The 21989-nt window shown below is 43.9% G+C and overlaps 1 protein-coding gene across 4 annotated transcripts in view; it reads left to right on the top strand.

Moving 5' to 3' along the window:
* Positions 1-21989, top strand: part of PHC1 (polyhomeotic homolog 1 (Drosophila)) — a 26675-nt gene continuing 4686 nt past the window's right edge. The window contains exons 1-12 of one of the 4 annotated variants that reach the window (XM_011953341.1): positions 1-81; positions 1322-1330; positions 2883-3040; positions 5334-5444; positions 6598-6678; positions 7214-7363; positions 8224-8379; positions 16252-16744; positions 18681-19468; positions 20299-20446; positions 20704-20915; positions 21563-21677. In XM_011953341.1, the coding sequence (XP_011808731.1) occupies positions 1327-1330; positions 2883-3040; positions 5334-5444; positions 6598-6678; positions 7214-7363; positions 8224-8379; positions 16252-16744; positions 18681-19468; positions 20299-20446; positions 20704-20915; positions 21563-21677 (2416 nt within the window). In that variant the 5' untranslated portion in view covers positions 1-81; positions 1322-1326. Of the gene's footprint in view, positions 82-1321; positions 1335-2882; positions 3041-5333; positions 5445-6597; positions 6679-7213; positions 7364-8223; positions 8380-16251; positions 16745-18680; positions 19469-20298; positions 20447-20703; positions 20916-21562; positions 21678-21989 lie in introns of all 4 variants that reach the window. The other 3 variants (XM_011953369.1, XM_011953350.1, XM_011953360.1) reach the window with 3 other exon arrangements.

Here is a 21989-nt window from a genome sequence, read left to right as displayed (position 1 = left end):
AGCCCAGCCTGGCGACTGGGGACCCCGGCACATGAGGTGGACGCTCCCGGGGAGGACTTGGGTGCAGAGCCAGGCGAGAAGGTAACCGGGCGACCGAGGGCCGGGGAGGGGCAGGACCTTTGGGGGCTTGGCTGCCCGGGGATGTTTCCTCAGCCACCTCCATCTGTGTAACGCCCCAGGTACCTCCCCCAGTTGCTTTCCCTGCCTACCTCTGGTGCTGAGCTCTGCGGTCCTTCGGCTCTGCCTGTCCGAGTCTTCTGGCTATTCATTCTGCTGCGCTTCATGCTGTCTGTCCGTCACCCTAGCTGCCTCTGACTGCTCATTTTCTTATTCATTTTTCCTTCTCTGACTTTGGTCCTTCCAGCCGAGCATGCTGTCTCGTTATCTCCCTGCTTTCGTGGTCCGCTGGGTTCTTCGACCTACAGTTCCTTGACTTCTGCCTGTCTCCCTGCTATCTGTATGCACATGTCCCTGCTCACTTGGGTCAGTTCACTCTGGGCGCACCACTGGATCCACCCTCTTCCCCCGGTGTATTTGATTTCTCTTTGAAACATCATTTTCATCAAGGTTCTATATAGAACCAGGACCCCTGGGCGTCTACTCTCCCTGTTCTCTTGATTATTACCGTGTCTTTGGCACAGTCTTCCCTGAACCACCCCCTTCTCCCGTCCCCTTTCCTGTATCCCATCCTTTCTACATGATAAGAGTTTCGTGCTTAGGGATACTGACTTTCTCCAACTCTCGACCCAAAACTAAGTCCACCTCAATGTCCCTTTCTAGCTCCCTTCGGTAGGTCTGTGCGCCTAGCCAACCCCATGTATACCCCACTGCTACCTTTTAGGATGACCGTGGCTTAGCCACTTTGGGGACATCTGTGGATCAGCTTCTCACTCTCTTCCAGTTTAATTGTGAAAATTTTGATTCCTGGTGCTGCCCAAACTGCTTGTCTCCATTTTTTGTATTTAATCTTGTAGTCATAATGTTGATCACAAATGAATACATTTATGTGCCTGGGATCCAGGAATCCTGGTTTTGGTGGCAATTTCCCTCGATTTTATTGAGACTTTTAAGTTGGTCCCTTTACATTTTTATTTCTAGTTCACAATCAAAATAAAATTGTTAATAAGAATTCAGTTTTGGGGAGACGAGGGGTCATACAGTTTGTGAGTATTTTCACATGTGAATGTAGGAATTATGGTCTCTATACCTAGCAAAGGGGTCTCATGTCTGAGTCCAGTGAACTAAATCCAGTAATCTATAAAACTGTGCCGTGCTGCCTCTAATCCTTACCCACTTTTTTTCTTCACATGCTGATAATGAGGATTCATGGGTCTGTATCTGTTTAGTGCTTTGATTATTTTGGCAAAAGATGTGGGGAGAAGGTAGACTAGTTGAAGCTGATATGATTTTTCCTATGTACTTTTTGGGTTATATACATGTTTGCAGTGACATTTGGTAGTCCTAAGTGAAACTAATGAATTGGGGGTGGGATAATGGTGTGATCGGATGATACTGGGAATGAGATAATAAGAAATATCCTCAGCTTTATTGCCAAGGCCAAGCAGTTTGATTTTATTTACTTTGCTTGTTTGTTTTGGATGCAATCCCTGTGACCAATCCATTCACCCTAATAAAACTGTTGACAACACTTAGCGGAAATTCTGGTTTAATGTTTATATTCCTAAGCCAAATAATATTTTGGTGACCTGATATTTCTAGTGGCCCAGTGCCTCAGAAGTAGAGAAAGTAGCGTGGAGCTTAACAAAAGAGAAAAAAACGAATGAGTAAAAACCTTATTGTCATTTAGTGCTGCTTTGGAAGAATATTTATTCTTATCTCCTGTCTCTTTGCTTGGTTCTTAGCAATGTTTTCATATGTGTCTTTTTGCAAATTTAAGTGTAGTCCCCAGTGGGTAAATTCTGACGTGTTAGTAGACTACAAAGTTGCATCTTACTTTCTTGAAGATTTTCATTGTGTGTATTTCTATGTTGCATACCCTGGAGTCGTTTCTTAAAATGATATATTACATTCAGTATGAAGCCTTCTTTGCAGTGAGGAAACAGGTATAAGGAGGAAAAGCGACATGCCTGAGGTGTTATTAGTAGCCGGAGCTGGAACCAGGCAGCTATTTGGGCTATGTGGGCTGTAGGTGAGCTCTTCTGTCTCCTAGTATTATGACCTTCCATGACTCACTAAATGTGTCTGTACCTTAAGGTCCTCCTCCATAAAATGAGGATAACGAGTACTCACTATCATAGTGAATGACACTGCCTTAATCACAGTTTGGTTTGAAGAAGCATGTATTAGTCTAAAGACTTGATACTTATTAGGGCAACTTCTTTAATCTCAGAAAACCTTATTTCTTAAATTGTAAAATAAGGATAACAGTGTTTACAGCACTACTATGAGAGAGAGAGAGTATAGGTGAAGTGCCTAACCCAGTGAAAGGAGGCAACTAGTGGCTCCCCAGTATATGGTGACTCATTTGGATGATAACGCGATGCAGATGGAGACGAAAACGAGATAGCCAAAAATTTTAAGTGAGAAGATTTTAAACTGTTAAAAAATGTTATGGGAATGTAAGGTAGCTTTGATATTGTAAGGTGCCATCTCACCTGGCCATTTTACTTAGTGACACCCATGAGGGAATATGTAAAGATTGTTTCTTTTGAGACTGCATAGCTTCAAAAGATGGTAATATTGGGAAGACATGGTTGCAAGAGTGTACTGAAATTTGGGAGTTTTAAGATGAGAAATCATGGCTTATGGAAGAGGAGGAGGATTCTCAGATACTTAGGGATTTCCTGTGTTCTTGAATCATAACATGAGATAACAGCTTGGGATCAAGATACAAGTTTTAACCTTTTACTGCTTCCATCTAGGTCTTGAGTCAGAGCACCAGCCTTGGGGACCCTGGACCGCTATCATGGAGACTGAGAGCGAGCAGAACTCCAACTCCACCAATGGGAGTTCCAGCTCAGGGGGCAGCTCTCGGCCCCAGATAGCTCAAATGTCACTATATGAACGACAAGCAGTGCAGGTGAGGCTCAGCTCTGAGGGGCCATGGTCTGTGAGTCTTGGCTTGTGGTAGGCAGTGATGCTGGAAAATAATTGTGCTCAGTTCTTTTTCAACAAATTGGGGAGAGTTGGGTTACATGATGACTAAGCTGTCTTCCAGCTCTGAGAATCTTAGGAGTTTACAAAGGTTTGGGCAAGCAAACAGTGAAATCCAGTCTTTCAAATAAGGATTTAAAAAACAACATTCAGTCCATCTAGCTAGGTTCTAACTAACCCTTTCTCATCCTGGATTGCCAGGTTTTTAATCTTTGGCCATTCTTGTAAATCCCCTTGAGTAACAGAAGTATCATGGAACTCTTTAGAGATTTATTTTTAAACAAACAGCAAATTCCATGTTTGTATTAATTCTGTTAGGGAATGAGGTCTTTTAGTAAATATTTTGGTTACTAGAATAACTATGCATATCATAAAAATAGTTCCAATTATTAAAAAATAAGAATTCAGTAAAGTCCAGTTAGCACTAAAACCAAACTACTGTTCATTTTATAAATCTGTATTAGCATACTGTAAATATGTAAAAATGCCAATTGGTTGAATTTGTTGAAAATTTTACCTGATGGAATCTTTTAGGAGTCACTATTTATTTTTTCATTATTTCCAACCCATTAGGGCTCTATAACCTTTACTGTCTATCTAAAATATACTTTTACATTTTCTCCTTTTCTTTCTTTTTTTTTTTTGAGACAAGGTCTAGCTCTATTGCCCAAGTTGGAGTACAGTGGTGCGATCAGGGCTCACTGCAGCCTCAGACTCCCAGTTCTCTCATCTTATCCTCCTGACTAGCTGGGACTATAGGCACATGCCACCATGCCCAGCTTTTTTTCTTATTTTCTTTACATTAATCGGCATCTTGTTTATTTTCACGCTATCTAGTCTTTGCTATGGCATGTATTTCCAGCTCCCAATTGGAGAAATAAGTTTGTGTAAATTGCACTGCTTTGCTTTTCTTACATTCTGTGGAGAATAAACCATAGAATTACAGTCATGTGTCACTTAATGACAGGAATATGTTCTGAGAAATGTATTGTTAGGCAATTTTGTAATTGTGTGACTGTCATAGAGTGCACGTACACAAACCCAGATTATATAGCCTACTATACACCTAGGTTATATAGTATAGCCTATTGCTAGGTTATATAGTATAGCTCTTGTATACGTGGTCTCCCATTGACCAAGTAGTGGTTTTGTGGTGCATGACTGTGATTGTTTCTTCCAGTTTTTAAAGGACTATATAGATTTACTGAGGCAGAGGCAGAAGGATTTTTTTTTTTTTTTTTGAGATGGAGTTTTGCTCTTGTTGCCCAGGCCGGAGTGCAATGGCGCGATCTCAGCTCATTGCAACCTCCGCCTCCCAGGTTCAAGCGATTCTTCTGCATCAGCCTCCCTAGTTGTTAGGATTACAGGCGCCCGCCACCATGCTCAGCTAATTTTTTGTATTTTTAGTAGAGGCGGAGTTTTCACCATGTTGACCAGGCTGGTCTTGAAACTCTTGACCTCAGGTGATCCACCCTCCTAGGCCTCCCAAAGTGCTGGGATTACAGGCATGAGCCACCGTGCCTGGCTCAGAAGGATCTCTTGAGGCCAAGAGTTCAAGACCAGCCTGGGTAACATAGCAAGACCCCATCTCTAAAAATAAAAAAAATTAACTAGACATGGCGATGCATACCTGTAGTCCTAGCTACTTGGGAGTCTGAGGCAGTCAGGAGGATTGTTTGAACTAGGAGTTTGAGGTTACAGTAAACTGTGATCACGCCACTGCGCTCCATCCTGGGTGATAGAGCAAGTTGACCTTGCTCTAAAAAATGATGGAAAAGGCTGGGCGTGGTGGCTCATGCCTATAATCTCAGCACTTTGGGAGGCTGAGGCAGGCGGATCACCTGAGGTCAGGAGTTCGAGACCAGCTTGACCCCACATGAAAAAACTGTCTCTACTAAAAATACAAAATAAGCTGGGCACGGTGGCGCATGCCTGTAATCCCAGCTACTTGGGAGGCTGAGGCAGGAGAATCGCTTGAACCCGGGAGGCGGAGGTTGCGGTGGTTGCGGTGGATTGCGCCGTTGCACTCCAGCCCTGGGCAACCAGCGAAACTCTGTCTCAAAAAAAAAAAAAAAAGGAAAATAGCTGTTGAAGATTTAGCCCAAACTCCCATCTCCTCTGGTTTCTTTCCTTCCCATGGCCACACAAATACAGTGATTTACATAGAATAGGAGCTAGGAGTCCATTCTTAATGTTTTATCCTCTCTGTCTTTTCCTAGGCTTTGCAGGCACTGCAGCGGCAGCCCAATGCAGCTCAGTATTTCCACCAGTTCATGCTCCAGCAGCAACTCAGTAATGCCCAGCTGCATAGCCTGGCTGCTGTCCAGCAGGTGAGAGGTCAGCAGCCAGCTGGCCCGAGAGGGAGGGTACAGGCACTACAGGTGGGTAGGGGAGATTTTTTGGGCATATTGCATCCTATACTAAGTCAGGCTGCAGGCAGCCTCTTCTGCCTCCTGTCTCCTGTGGGAGGATGGATGCATCTTAGCTTCTGGGGTTGCAGTAAGAACTATAAAATCACTTTTTAGGTATAGAGTGGCTATGTTCTAGACCTGCGCTGTCTATAATCTAGCCCTACGCTGTCTAATATCGTAGTCACTAGCCACGTATCGCTATTGAGTGCTTGAAATGTGGCTAGTCTAAATGGAGATGTCCTATAAGATTTTACAGTTAGACTACTTAGTACAAAAAAGGTAAAATATCAGTAATTAAAAAATATTAATTGCATGTGAAGTGATATTTTATATTGGGCTAAATAAAATAAATTATGAAAGTTAACTTTTCCTGTTTTACTTTTTAAAAATTTGCATGGTAGAAAATTATATATGTGGTTCACATTGTATTTATATGGGATACCTCTGGACTAGACTTGCATTGACTCATGATATGACCTGACCAAAAGATCTTTTTCCGGCTGGGCACAGTGGCTCACACCTGTAATCCCAGCACTCTGGGAGGCTGAGGCAGGTGGATCACTTACGGTCAAGAGTTCAAGAACAGCCTAGCCAATATGGTAAAACCCCCTCTACTAAAAATACAAAAATTAGCTGGGCGTGGTGGTGTGCGCCTGTAATCCTAGCTACTCTGGAGGCTGAGGCAGGAGAATCACTTGAACCTGGCAGGCGGAGGTTGCAGTGAGCCGAGATCATGCCACTGCACTCCAGCCTGGGTGAAAGAGCGAGACTCCTTCTCAAAAAAAAACAAAAAAAAAACCAAAACACATCTTTTTCCATCTAAAAGAGAGTGGGAACTGGAGGGCAAGTTGCCTCTCTGCCCCAGGAGTGTTATGTGGTACTAATTGGTTAGCATATGTGGTAATATGAGGATTATCGGGCTAGTGAATATACTTTTCTTTACCCTAAAGTGGAATCTCCCTGTTTATAACGTGAAATCTCTATGTTTTGTGCTTGTGATTTATTACTAGAAGACTGAGAGCTTTTTCCTTCGCTGTCTTTGCTACTTCTTGTTTCCCTTCCCCTTTAACAGGCCACAATTGCTGCCAGTCGGCAGGCCAGCTCCCCAAACACCAGCACTACACAGCAGCAGACTACCACCACCCAGGCCTCGGTGAGTACTGCCTCTCCCACTGAGAGGTGTCTCTACCTGGGTCTTTGTCCCTGTGTTAAATTACTTTGTGCCACTGATCTGAGAGTGTGTATTGAGCCGTCAGTGGAGAGTTACTGCTCTTAAGTAGAGAATAGTAGTACAGGGGAAAGTAACCAACATTAATCTATATTGGAGTCTCTAAAGAGGAAGTCTAAGGAAGAAAGAAAAGAAAATTCTGGGAAAGAAGAGGAAATGACAAAAGAAAGGGACTTATCCCTGAACTCTTCAATGAGAAGTAAAATCTGTTCTGTTTCAATCTTTTGTCTTCTCAACTGTTAACACTAGTGGTTAGAGACTGTTGGTTTTTTTTCACTTCGGTAATACCCTAAAGTAACCAGGATGACAGTTTTGGATAGGAAGACATTATTCATTTCCCCCGGCTCCATGAAAGTGAAATATTCTGTTCTTGACTGTGTGACTCTGATTTTGTCAGTCATGTACATTTCCTTTTACTTCTCCCAAATCCTTAGTCCTGGTTCCTTTCTATACCACACAGATCAATCTGGCCACCACATCGGCCGCCCAGCTCATCAGCCGATCCCAGAGTGTGAGCTCTCCCAGTGCTACCACCTTGACCCAATCTGTGCTACTGGGGAACACCACCTCCCCACCCCTCAACCAGTCGCAGGCCCAGATGTATCTACGGGTAAGCCACAGATGCAGCCACCATCGCTCCAGGGGCATGATTGTCTGGCCCTGGCAAATACTTGAGTGAAAGCCGGTTTTTTTTTTTTTGGAGACAGAATCTCACTGTGTCCCCTAGGCTGGAGTACAGTGGCATAATCTCGGCTCACTGCAGCCTCTGCCTCCCGAGTTCCAGTGATTCTACAGGCACGTGCCACTACACCTGGCTAATTTTTGTATTTTTAGTAGAGACGGGGTTTCACCATATTGGCCAGGCTGGTCTGGAACTCCTGACCTCAAGTGATCCGCCTGCCTCGGCCTCCCAAAGTGCTAGGATTACAGGTGTGAGCCACTGCGCCCTGCCAAAAGCCATTTTTTAAAACCATGGTTACCCTGATGTCTTGAGAGAAGCTGGGACCTACTTCCCATACTTTACTTAACCTAAAAGTGATGCTCTCTGTTCACAGGTAGCCTGTAGATTAAATTAAGATATTATGCTAGAAAATACTGGCTTAACATTTGACTAAATTAGTGTTAGATATAGTCGACCTTTAAACCTTTGGCACAAGTATACAAATTCTGTGTTACCGCTCAGCCTACTGAGCAATATATGTAAGTACTTGTTCTAAAATCCTAATTTTCTCTATTTCTTTGACGTCTGACTCTCTGACATCAATCTGTAGTTTTCTGTGCATTCTAGGTTTTCTTCTGGATGGTTCATCACATGTGGAGAGTATGAGGCTCCTGGGTTGGTGTGGAACAGACAGGGCTCAGCTGTTTATTATCTTCTGTTTATTTTGTCTTGTGGTCCTTCCTTTCCATCTCTTCTGTCTCTTCTTTCTCTCTTGTCCTCTTTGCTCTTCGTCTTCCTCTCCTTGCCAGCCACAGCTGGGAAACCTATTGCAGGTAAACCGAACCCTGGGTCGGAATGTGCCTCTAGCTTCCCAACTCATCCTGATGCCTAATGGGGCAGTGGCTGCAGTCCAGCAGGAGGTGCCATCTGCTCAGTCTCCTGGAGTTCACGCAGATGCAGATCAGGTTAGTGGGGATGACTTTACCTGTTGGTGGGCACTGGGTAGGATGAAGGGAATGACCATGGACCTGGGTCCACCCTTCTGCTTCATTACACTTTTCAGAATTCTTACTTTTTGTGTTTTGTTTTTCCTTCCCTTAATCACCATAGAACTTGAATCCTGTATAACCTTTGAGTTAATTTGAGTTAGCAAAACAAGGAGATTTGCCTGAAAATAGTCTTGTGGATTTGAGAAATCTTATTTTCTTTTTTTTTTTTTTTGAGACGGAGTCTCGCTCTGCTGCCCAGGCTGGAGTGCAGTGGCCGGATCTCAGCTCACTGCAAGCTCTGCCTCCTGGGTTCACGCCATTCTCCTGTCTCAACCTCCCGAGTAGCTGGGACTACAGGCGCCCGCCACCTCGCCCAGCTAGTTTTTTGTATTTTTTAGTAGAGACGGGGTTTCACCGTATTAGCCAGGATGGTCTCGATCTCCTGACCTCGTGATCCGCCCGTCTCGGCCTCCCAAAGTGCTGGGATTACAGGCTTGAGCCACCGCGCCCGGCCGAGAAATCTTATTTTCAAGATAGGGTAAATTTCCTCACCATCCTTCAAGTCTCCTGTGGGTCTGTTTTATTCGGAGAGTCTTAATTCTCTCATAGTACTGTCAGAAGAGAAGAGATTGTTGAGAGAATTCTTCTGGTAGATCTAAAGCTGACCTGGCTGAGGAATGACCTTACTGGAGGAATGTTTGGTTGCTTCTGTTTGTAAGTTACTCTGGTTCTCAACTTTCACTCTCCTCTTCCTGTTCACTGTTTTTCCCAGTAAAGGTCTTCCTCACCGTTACTTCCTGTGACTTATTCCCAAAATACATGTATTTGTGAGCCTGAAATTTTAGCTTCTTATGGATGGGACACAACCTAGGATCTTAGGATAATTATTACATCCTTATAGTTTATCAGTAAGCTGGTAAATGTTGAGTTCTTCCTATGTGTACTTCTGGCCCTCCCTGTTTGTGGGTTCCATACCTGCACGTTCTGCATCTTTGGCTTCCACATCCACAGATACAACCAACTGCAGATTGAAATTATTTGGGTAAAAAACCAATTAAAAATAGCAATACAAGAATAAAAAAATACAAAAATACAGCATAGTGTAACTATTTACAGAGTACTTACATTGTATTAGGTATTATAATTAATCAGGAGGTGATTTACAGTATACAGGAAGATGTGCTGTGTGCACAGATAATATGCAAACACTGCTCTGTTTTATAAAAGGGAATTGATTGTCTGCAGATTTTGATGTCCATGAGCCTGGAACTAATCCCCTGTGGATACCAAGGAGCAATTGTATTAGAAATTTTGCAGGATCGAAAAAGAAATGTGAGTCAGGTTTTCAAAGAGCTTAGATAATGAAAGTGCTAAACTAGGCTGGGCGTGGTAGCTCACTCTTGTAATCTCAGCACTTTGGGAGGCTGAGGAGGGTGGATCACCTGAGTTCAGGAGTTCGAGACCAGCCTGACCAATATGGTGAAACCCCGTCTCTACTGCAAATACAAAAATTAGCCGGGCTTGGTGGTGGTGTGCCTGTAGTTCCAGCTACTTGAGAGGTTGACACAGGAGAATTACTTGAACTCGGGAGGCAGAGGCTGCAGTGAGCCAAGATCGTGCCACTGCACTCCAGCCTGGGCCACAGAATAAGACGCCATCTCAAAAAAAAAAAAAAGTGCTAAACTAAATGGTGCTAACTTTGAGTGACACATGAGTTTGGAAAAGAATTGGTTACATTACTATTTTGCAATGCCTTATTGGGATACTTGAGCAGACTCTTGAAGGGTGAGTGGATTTGATTTGGAGTGAGAAGAAAACTGGAGAGAGAACAGCAAGCGTTAAGAGCATAGTCATGTATTTAAATATGAGTATGTGTGGTGGGCGTTAGAATGAGGGGATAAATAAAATAGAATCAACAGGCCTGATGATAAAAGAGGTCATTGCTAGGGTGGAGCATAAAAGCCAAGTAAAGGAGGTTGTAGTTAACTTCATAGGTCACAGGGATCATTGCAGAATAACAGGATGAGAGGTAAGTATTTAGGAAGAACTGTAGGGAGAATAACTGTTCTAATACCGTTCTAATAGTTCCTGGAGAAGAGAAGTTAGGGAACCTGCTAAGAAACTCTTGGGGTCATCTAGCTGTAAGGCAAGCCTTTGTTTTAGACTTGGTGATAGCAGTGGGAGCCAAGAATGAGGTTGGTTCCATTTCCTTATCCAGTTCTTTGATTTATCCACTCATTCATTCATCAGATATTTGAGTGTCAATATGTGGAGGAACAGAGGGCAGTAGTTAAAAATACGCATCCGATGGGTCAGATTCCAGCTCCACTACTTACTGTGTGACCCTGTGCAAATGATCTGACATCTTTCTGTTAAATCGTTTTTTTCGTCTGTAAAATACATATTGTAATATGCCTACCTCAGGATGTGTTGTGAGGACTAAATGAGTTGCTGTGTTTAACTGCTTGAAAAGTGCCTGAATGTAGTGAGTGTTTAGGAATAACTGCTATTACTAATGTATCAAACATTCCGTAACCTTGGGTGCCCAAGAAAGTCATCATCACTTCTTTTGTGGAGCTCATAGACCATTGAAACACCAGACATTAAACTAATAGTCACCTGAATGGGGAAATAATTGAGAAAGTACCGAGTGTTCTGAGAATTTAGAAAGGGACTTAATTTAGCTTTGGCATGGGGTGTAGAAGTCAGGGAGGTGACATTTCACTTGGGGCATGCAGAAGTTAGCCAGATAAGGATGTGAAAGGAGAGTGTTGGAGGCAGGAGAACAGTGTGTCCAAAGGCCCTGAGGAGGGCAGGAACTTGATTTGTTTGAGGAATTGACAGTCTTGTATTCTTGGAGTTTGGCAAAGTGGGGCTAGATGGGTAGGAGGAACCTTATCTTGCAGGGCCTTGGGGGCTGTGTTTAGGATTTTGGGCTTTTTATAAAAAGCAATTGGAAGCTGTAGGAGGATTTTAAATATGGAAGTGTCATGGAGAGATTTGAATGTATTTTTGTTTTGTTTTGCATTTTAAATACCATGTTGATTTCCTCTTTGGAGACTAAACAGATATGTTGTGAGTGTGACTGTCGGGAGAATAACTGTTCTAACGGTTTAAGGGAAAGATGATGTTTGTATTGGGGGTAGCAGTGGAGATGGACAGAAACGCATAGATTTGAGGATAACTTGGAAGAATCATTGAAGAGGGTAAATGAATTTAAGAGATGGGGGAATTAAGGGAGATGCCAGATATGAGATCTGATATAGCAGTGGGTGGCCGGTGGTGCTGTTTATGAGATAACGACTGTAGAAGTGTATTTAGAGTGAAGTTCAGTTTTGGACATACAGGCTTAGAAGTGCTTGTGAGCCATCCATGAGGAGACACTGAGACTGCAGTTTTATTATGTGGTTCTTGAGCTCAGAGAAGAGGTCTGGGTTGGAGATAAACATTTGAGAGTAGTAGGCATATAGATGATAATTGAAGTCCCCCATCTACTAAATTAGTTCACCCTCCTCAGTGTTTAAAATTGCCTGGGGAGGCCGGGTGCAGTGGCTCACGCCTATAATCCCAGCACTTTGGGAGGCTGAGGCGGGTGAATCACCTGAGATCAGGAGTTTGAGACCAACTTGGGCAACAGAGTCAAACTCCGTCTTTACTAAACAGACAAAAAACATTAGCTGGGCATGGTGGTGTGTGCCCATAGCCCCAGTTACTGGGAGGCTGAAGCAGGGGAATCACTTGAATTTGGGAGTTGGAGGTTGCAGTGAGCCAAGACCGTGCCACTGCACCCAGCCTGGTTAACAGAGGAAGCTCCATCTTAAAAAAAAGGCCCGGCTCTGTGGCTCATGCCTGTAATCCCAGCACTTTGGGAGGCCGAGGCGGGTGGATCACCCGAGGTCAGGAGTTTGAGACCATCCAACCTGATCAACATGGTGAAACCCTGTCTCTACTAAAAATACAAACATTAGCTGGGTGTGGTGGTGCACCCCTGTAATCCCAGCTACTCGGGAGGCTGAGGCAGGAGAATCACTTGAACCTGGGAGGCGGAGGTTGCAGTGAGCCGAGATCATGCCATTGTATTCCAGCCTGGGCAACAAGGGCGAAACTCAATCTTAAAAAAAAAAAATGTTTGGGGAGATAGTACAGATTGAGAAGAGCGTTTAATATGGGGCCCTGAGGTAGGATGAAGCCCCACTTTGGAAAAGCAGTTGAAGATCGATAGAGGGTAATGGGCCGGCAGAGGGGAATGGGAAAGAGCAGCAGATAGGAAAATCTGGACTGTAGTGTCATGAAGGCAAAGGAACGAAGTGTTATAAGATGTGCGTGTGTGCTTGCGTGCGTGCATGGCCGGGGGGGGGTGGTTTATTAATAGGGAGGCAGAGTTGTTTCAGTTGAGTTTGAGGGGGTGGTGAATCCAAAGTAGTATGATGAGTTTGAGGGGTGTGAATGGCTGGTGGGAATGAATACAGTGACTGTAAACAGCTATTAAGAGTTTATCAGCACCAGGAAAGGAAGGTGGAACGGGGAGAGGAATGTGCATTTCATACATGGTGATGAGGGAGCCAGTGGAGAAGGAGAAGTGGAAGAGGAGGCAGTGGATATTATATGCTTCTTGAGATGGCAGGAGATAGGATGTAGAGCGCAGAGGATTGATTGCTTTTTGATAGGAAGGAGAGAAGGGAGAGAAGGGGGAAGTGATGAAGTAATGCTCATATAATGGTTTTTGTTTTCTTTGAAGAGGTGAAGAGTAGGAGGAGAAACAGAAGGTAGCCTGAGGTATAGGGAGAGAGTGGGAAAGTTTGAAATAGCCATTATGGAAATGAAGCTGATTGGAAAAACTATATATTAATGATTACCAGATAATATTATATACTAAAGCACCCAATCCTGATGATTCTTTTTAATATCTCTCAAAAGTCATCAACTCTTCTCTACTGCTTCTGCCCCTGCCTGAATTCAGGTTTTAATTATTTGAAACTGTTCTGTACTAGTTTTCTTTCTTTTTGTTTTTGGAGACAGAATCTCTCTGCTGCTCAGGCTGGAGTGCAGTGGCTGGAGTGCAGTGGATCTCGGCTCACTGCAACTTCTGCCTCCTGAGTTCAAGCGATTCTTGTACCTCAGCCTCCTGAGTAGCTGGATTACAGGCTCGTGCCACTATGCCTGGCAAATGTTTTGTATTTTTAGTTAGAATATGGGGTTTCTCCACGTTGCTCCTGCTGGTCTCGAACTCCGGAGCTCAGGCAGTCTGCCCACCTTGGTCTCCCAGAGTGCTGGAATTACAGGCGTGAGCCACGGCACCAGCATATTGTACTAGTTTTCTAAATGGTCTTCTTGACTTCAGTCTTACCTACTTGTAATTCTTTTCCACATTACTATCAGGAAACTTTTACTAACTTCTTTTTTTAAAATAAGAAAATACATGTTGTTACTACTGAGTTTTTTTTTTTTTTTTTTTCTTTTCTTTTTTTTTTTTTTGAGACGGAGTCTTGCTCTGTCGCCCAGGCTGGAGTGCAGTGGCCGGATCTCAGCTCACTGCAAGCTCCGCCTCCCGGGTTTACGCCATTCTCCTGCCTCAGCCTCCCGAGTAGCTGGGACTACAGGCACTCGCCACCGTGCCCGGCTAGTTTTTTGTATTTTTTAGTAGAGACGGGGTTTCACCGTTAGCCAGGATGGTCTCGATCTCCTGACCTCATGATCCGCCCGTCTCGGCCTCCCAAAGTGCTGGGATTACAGGCTTGAGCCACCGCGCCCGGCCTACTACTGAGTTTTTAATTGAACTTCTGGTACACAGAATTTGCTAATATTATAAGCCTTGGGTCATGACACTCTCTCACTGTTGGTCTTGTCATAACCTTTTAAAATTTATTTACTCAGTAACTTTTAATAATGTAATAAGCAGTGTGCAGTTCCATCTATTGCCTTCCCTTACCCATAGTAAGGAGCCTTCTGATTTCTAAGTCCGTTCTTCCCTGGGGTCCTTTTTTATATAGTTTTATTGCATCTCTCTATATTTCTAAAATGCCCTTTTTATTATAGAAAATTTTAAACATATACAAAAATAGAAAAAGTATGAATTCCTATGTACTTACCATCCAGCTTCAACAATTATCAACACATGGCCAATGCATTCAGGCCCTTTTCCGCCTGTGGAGTATTTTGAAGCAAACCCCAGACACCATATATATTTTTTAATTGTATTGAAATGTCTAAGGTACTCATGCTGTATGTACACTTTTGGAGAGTGCTTTCTTAATAACATTGTCATGATCCATTTGTTTTGTTGGAGTCATTGTAGTTTATTAATTGTAGTTTCTACATACTGTTCTATTGTGTGAATATATTATAGTTTATTCATCTTCTCTTCTGTAGATGGCCCTTTGGGTTGATTCCAGGTTGTGGTTGCTATGAATAATGCCACCGTGGACATTCCTATACATGCCTCCTGTGGTACATGGCAAGAGTTTCTCTTGTGGAATTCCTGGGTTAGAGGATGTGTGAATGTTCAACTTTAGGATATGATAACAAATATTTTCTAAAATAGGAAGCGTATTGATTTATACTTCAATCAGAAATGTGTAAATGTATAAATGAATGTTTATTTTGATTAATAACCTTTATTGGCTTCCTATAATCCGTTAAGCAGGCATCATTCTTTCCCTTTATCCATATTTTGGAGTACTGACTATGTGCCAGAACTATGAAGGTGCTAGGAATATAACAATGAATAAGACAGATAAACTTGCTGTTCCCAAACTAAAGTTCAGATTCCTTATTTCAACACACCATGCCCTTAATGGCCAAGCACCTTCCTACCTCTTTATCCACAGCCTGCCTTCCTAACTTCGTTTCTTTCCATTCCTTGTAATTCACCCCAAACATAATATTTATAATTTCTAAAAATACAGTCTTTTTAGAAATTATACATATTTTTTATAATATTTGAAAACAATGTCTTTTTTTTTTTTCCCACACACAGGGTCTCACTCTGTTACCCAGGCTGGAGTGCCGTAGCATGATCTCAGCTCACTGCAATCTCTGCCTCCCAGGCTCAAGTGATCCTTTCACCTTGGCCTCCTGAGTAGCCAGGACTACAGGTGTTTGCCACCATACCTGGCCAATTTTCTGTATTTTTTGTAGAGGCAGTGTTGCCCAGGCTGTTCTCGAACTCCTGAACTCAAGCAATCTGTACATCTTGGCCTCCCAAAGTGTTGGCATTACAGGCGTGAGTCACAGCGCCAGGTCTAAATAATAATCCTTTTTTGGTTCTGGCCTTGCAAATGCTATTACCAATATCTTTAAACCCCCACCTTCACCATTGCGTACTGAGTGTCAGATCAGCATCACGTGTTTTAGGAAGCCCTTTCTTGATCTCCCTAGTCTTAGTTGCTCTTCCTTCTTTGTACTCCTATGGTACTGGGTGCATATCTGTACATCTTATATCATAAGTGATAATTTTCTTCTCTAGTAGAAAGTAATCATTAAGAGCAGAGACTGTGCCTTTTCTCTGCATTTCCAGTATCCAATGTAGTACCTGAAGCATAGTAGGTTTTTGGAAGGTGCTGAATGATTGAATGGTGAGGAAAGGGATAACTGAAGAGAGATTTTGAAGGAATAAATGACCACACTTGATGACACACTTGCTAGTGAGTGAAGGTGGCTGAAAAATCAGATATGGTTCCAGAGTTCCTCCCTAGGAGGTAGAAGACCTTAAAGTATATTGTAAAGGCAGAGATACGAGCTGAGGTATTCTGTGGAATATGACACAATAGCTATCCTGGCTGCTTTTGAATCTTTGACCTTAATGCCTCCAGTCCTCCTTTTCTCAGTCTGTTTTTTCATGTCTTTCAGGTGCAGAACTTGGCAGTAAGGAATCAACAGGCCTCAGCTCAAGGACCTCAAATGCAAGGCTCCACTCAGAAGGCCATTCCTCCGGGAGCCTCCCCTGTCTCTAGCCTCTCCCAGGCCTCTAGCCAGGCCCTAGCGGTGGCACAGGCTTCCTCTGGGGCCACAAGCCAGTCCCTCAACCTTAGTCAAGCTGGTGGAGGCAGTGGGAATAGCATCCCAGGGTCCATGGGTCCAGGTGGAGGTGGCCAGGCACATGGTGGTTTGGGCCAGTTGCCTTCCTCAGGAGTGGGTGGTGGGAGCTGTACCAGGAAGGGCACAGGAGTGGTGCAGCCCTTGCCTGCAGCCCAAACAGTGACTGTGAGCCAGGGCAGCCAGACAGAGGCAGAAAGTGCAGCAGCCAAGAAGGCAGAAGCAGATGGGAGCAGTCAGCAGAACGTGGGTATGAACCTGACACGGACAGCCACACCTGCGCCCAGCCAGACACTTATTAGCTCAGGTAAATTGTCACTCCTAATGTCATTATTCTCAGAATTAATGTGAAATTTTCCTTTTTTTCTTTTTTTGCCTTTTTTCCTTCGCCTTTTGGTTTTTTCCTGCTTCTGTTGGTCCTTGAATAGTGGAAAGAATGGGAATCATATCAGCCTTGAACATATTAGTTCAGGGTGGGAGGACAAGTGACAGATACAGATCTTATCTGTTTCTACCAGGCAGTAGGCAGCTTACAAGTTGCCCTGTCCGCTTTCCTAGGCTGTTAGTTCTTCAGTTTATCAGTCTGTCTATTCATTTATCACATCTTACTGAATTGCTTGCTGTTTTCTAGGAATTACTGGGGATACATTTTTTTTTTTTTTTTTTTTTGGGACGGAGTCTCGCTCTGTCGCCCGGGCTGGAGTGCAGTGGCCGGATCTCAGCTCACTGCAAGCTCTGCCTCCCGGGTTTACGCCATTCTCCTGCCTCAGCCTCCCGAGTAGCTGGGACTACAGGCGCCCACCACCTCGCCTGGCTAGTTTTTTTTGTATTTTTTTAGTAGAGACGGGGTTTCACCATGTTAGCCAGGATGGTCTCGATCTCCTGACCTCATGATCCGCCCGTCTCGGCCTCCCAAAGTGCTGGGATCACAGGCTTGAGCCACCGCGCCCGGCCTGGGGATACATTTTTGAAAAGCAGATTCCTTGTCTTCATGTAACTTAGCATTTACTATAAGGGATGACTTCTCTCCTCACTGTTTAATGTGGTTACTTGGTCCAGCATAGAGCAGATATAGTACAAATGCCTTAGAGCGCTTAAGACTAATAGAGAGGTGGGGTGCGGTGGCTCACTCCTGTAATCCCAACACTTTGGAAGGTCAAGGCAGGTGGATCACTTGAGGTCAGAGTTTGAGACTAGCCTGGCCATCATGGTGAAACCCCATCTCTACTAAAAATACAAAAATTAGCTGAGCATAGTGGTGTACGCCTGTAGTCCCAGCTACTCTGGAGGCTGAAGCAGGAGAATAGCTTGAACCCGGTCGGCAGAGGTTGCAGTGAGCTGGGATCGCACTACTGTGCTCCAGCCTAGGTGACAGGGCAAGACCGATAGTTTATACTTGCTTTCAGACTGCGGGTAAGATGTAGTTAGATGTGTGTATCTTATTTGGTCATGTTGATTTTTGCCTTTTTTGTTTCTAGCACCTTAGTTGTTGATATAGTTAGATAATTTACTCACACAAAAAATTAAGAGTTAGTTATTATTGTACTTGATATTTACATACTCTAGCAGTTCTATTTCTAAAGTGCTTTATCACATGCTTTGATCTCTGGACAATCTGGTGCAATATGGAGAAGTAGAGTTTGTCAGTCCCAGTTTACAGTGGAGGAAACTTAGTTAGGTCAGAGCTGACAGGTGCTGACTCTTAACACTTAGATAGTGATCTAAGCTGATGGTTTGTAAAATCCAAGTCATTCATGGGAAGATGTTGGTGTCTTTAACTCTGTGAGTATCTATTTTTTCAGTGAATATTAAGTGCTTCTGAAGTGTCAGGCCCTGGGCTGTGTATTAGGGATGTGAAAATAAATAAAACATGGATTCAGCCTTTGAGAAACTCCAAGTCTAATGGAGGAGGGGCTAATCATTCTTCTTTGCTGAGTATAGAGTAAAAGAATACAATATTTAAGTATGGCAAAGATAAGAGACACAAGAAATTACTGAGGCTCTGAAATGATTGAGCAAGGGAGTTCTTTCTCTGAGATCTTTAAGACTAATGGTAGTTGGTAATGTCTGATTCAGTGGAAAGCGTATGGATGAAGTGATGTCCAAGTTTCATACTGACTAATTTTCACCGCATAATTCCAAAACTAGGTATACCTTGCAAAAATGATTTTACTTTTAATTTAGAATGGTTATTATTCTCTGCTCTTTTTTCTCTTTATTCTATTCTGGGATTGTTCCTACAGCCACCTACACACAGATCCAGCCCCATTCACTGATTCAGCAACAGCAACAGATTCACCTCCAGCAGAAACAGGTGGTAATCCAGCAGCAGATTGCCATCCACCACCAGCAGCAGTTCCAGCATCGTCAGTCTCAGCTCCTTCATACAGCTACACACCTCCAGTTGGCACAGCAGCAGCAGCAGCAACAGCAGCAGCAGCAGCAACAGCAGCAGCCGCAAGCCACCACTCTCACTGCCCCTCAGCCACCACAGGTCCCACCTACTCAGCAGGTCCCACCTTCCCAGTCCCAGCAGCAAGCCCAAACCCTGGTCGTTCAGCCCATGCTTCAGTCTTCACCCTTGTCTCTTCCACCTGATGCAGCCCCTAAACCACCAATTCCCATCCAATCTAAACCACCTGTAGCACCTATCAAGCCACCTCAGTTAGGGACTGCTAAGATGTCAGCTACCCAGCAACCACCACCCCATATCCCAGTGCAAGTTGTAGGCACTCGACAGCCAGGTACAGCCCAGGCACAGGCTTTGGGGTTGGCACAGCTGGCAGCTGCTGTACCTACTTCCCGGGGGATGCCAGGTCCAGTGCAGTCTGGTCAGGCCCATTTGGCCTCCTCGCCACCTTCATCCCAGGCTCCTGGTGCACTGCAGGAGTGCCCTCCCACATTGGCCCCGGGGATGACCCTTGCTCCTATGCAGGGGGCAGCACATGTGGTGAAGGGTGGGGCTACCACCTCCTCACCTGTTGTAGCCCAGGTCCCTGCTGCCTTCTATATGCAGTCTGTGCACTTGCCGGTGAGTGAAGTCTGATGGTTTTGAGGGCACTATTATGTATGAGAGTGGACCTGGGGCTGAGTGGAAATAGAACTTAATTTAATAGGGGAATAAAGAGTTAAGAGGGTTAATACTGGTATTTATCTGCTTTTTCTGTAAATTAATGTGTATAATATCTGAACTTTATACTCCTAAATGTGTTACTGATACTATTCTGGGTTTTGGGTATGTAATAAGTTAGATCAAGACAGCCTTAACCAAATCAGTCCTTGAAAAAACAACAGTTCTTGGTTGGTCTGTGTGAATACAGGGTCTCAAGACCTAGGTCAGGACTAAATCATGTTACATTTTCTTTTGTCCTGATGTAAAGTTATTAGGAATGACCAGGAATTTTAGTGTACCATGGGAAGTAGATAAATTGGGAAATCTGGCGGCCGGGCGCGGTGGCTCAAGCCTGTAATCCCAGCACTTTGGGAGGCCGAGACGGGCGGATCACGAGGTCAGGAGATCGAGACCATCCTGGCTAACATGGTGAAACCCCGTCTCTACTAAAAAATACAAAAAACTAGCCGGGCGACGTGGCGGGCGCCTGTAGTCCCAGCTGCTTGGGAGGCTGAGGCAGGAGAATGGCGTAAACCCAGGAGGCGGAACTTGCAGTGAGCTGAGACCCAGCCACTGCACTCCAGCCTGGGCAGCAGAGCGAGACTCCGTCTCAAAAAAAAAAAAAAAAAATTGGGAAATCTGGAACTAAGAAAATTTTCTTTGAAAGAGATTATTTATGGTAATAATTGTGGTTCCTTATTACCCTTCATTTGTACGTTTTTGTTTCTTTCCTATTCTTTACTCTATAGGGTAAACCCCAAACATTGCCTGTCAAACGCAAGGCTGACTGTGAGGAGGAGAGAGATGATGTCTCCACGTTGGGTTCAATGCTTCCTGCCAAGGCATCTCCAGTAGCAGAGAGCCCAAAAGTCATGGATGAGAAGAGCAGTCTTGGAGGTGAGTAACTGACTTCTAAAATGCTGTTGTAGTGCACACAGAGTAGAGAAATGTTCTGAGTGAGCTAAAAGATAAATCTGGTTGAGTAGAAAATGGGCCAGAAGTTGGTGGACAAATGAATAGATCCAAAAACAGGGAATCCAGGGTGAATTGTCAAGGGTAAACATAGATTATTATGGAAGATCATGCCGGCTCAACTAATAGATGGATCAATATGTCATGTCATGTCTGTTGCTTAATCTGTGTTTGTTTTCCAGAAAAAGCTGAATCAGTGGCCAATATGAATGCTAATACCCCAGGCAGTGAACTAGTAGCCTTGACCCCTGCCCCATCAGTACCACCTCCTACACTAGCCATGGTGTCTAGACAGATGGGTGACTCAAAACCCCCACAGGCCATCGTGAAGCCCCAGATTCTCACCCACATCATTGAAGGCTTTGTTATCCAGGAAGGAGCAGAACCTTTCCCGGTGAGGGCAGGGCCACAAGGTGGGACTTTGAAGTGGGGACTTGGTCTGATTGTTGTCTTTTCAAACTCCAGTAAAAATAAAAGGCACAGAACTATTTAATTAAAGAATGGTTCAATTATGCTGTTTATTTAGTTATAAAGAAGGAAAGGAAAAGGAGTGTGTGGACCATAAAATGAAAATGTTAGGAAGAGGAGAAAAAAAAGGACGAAAGTAACCTTTAAAACTGTAATGTTTAGTTAGATTAACTAGTTTGTTTTCTAATGAATAGAATAGTAGTGAAGTTAAGGAGCTTTCCTAGGGTTTGCAGAACCAGGACTAGAACTCAGGTGTCTTGACTCCTAGTGCATTTTCAGCACCATAGGAAGGAAGAGGACAAAATAGGGAGCCAGTGTAGGAACCTGTTCTCCATTGGCTTATCTGGAAAAAAAAAGCCAGTTACTACTTTTTTTTTTTCATTTCCAAACATTGTATAGAGACCAGTTACCACTCTTGATTACCATATTGAAAGTGATTCTCTCTGAACCAGACTTGGTCGTTAACTCAGAGATCCAAGCAAAGACTTAATATTGATTGGGAAATGTTGGGGAAAGCTATAGAGAAGCAGAAAGGGATCAGGCTAACTTAACTCTCAATGTTTTCTGGGACAGGTGGGTTGTTCTCAGTTACTGAAGGAGTCTGAGAAGCCACTACAGACTGGCCTTCCGACAGGGCTGACTGAGAATCAGTCAGGTGGCCCTTTGGGAGTAGACAGCCCCTCTGCCGGTGAGTATTTATTTAGAGACCCATTTAGGGGAAGGAGGCTTGTGGAGATGCATTTGAGGACTCAGTGTAAAATAGTAGTTACCTGTTTATTTAAAGTAGAAATAAGGCCTGGCACGGTGGCTCATGCCTGTAATCCCAGCACTTTGGGAGACCAAAGCAGGCACATCACCTGAGATCAGGAGTTCGAGACCAGTCTGGCCAACATAGTGAAACCCTGTCTCTACTACAAATACAAAAATTAGCCTGGTGTGGCAGCGTGCGCCTATGGTCCCAGCTACTCGGGAGGCTGAGGCAGGAGAATCACTTGAACCT

Source organism: Colobus angolensis, unplaced genomic scaffold (genome assembly GCF_000951035.1).
Source record: "Colobus angolensis palliatus isolate OR3802 unplaced genomic scaffold, Cang.pa_1.0 Scaffold11, whole genome shotgun sequence".
Classification (NCBI taxonomy): domain Eukaryota; kingdom Metazoa; phylum Chordata; class Mammalia; order Primates; family Cercopithecidae; genus Colobus; species Colobus angolensis.
The sequence above is the reverse complement of the archived record's forward strand: the minus strand, read 5'-3'. Positions and strand labels throughout refer to the sequence as shown.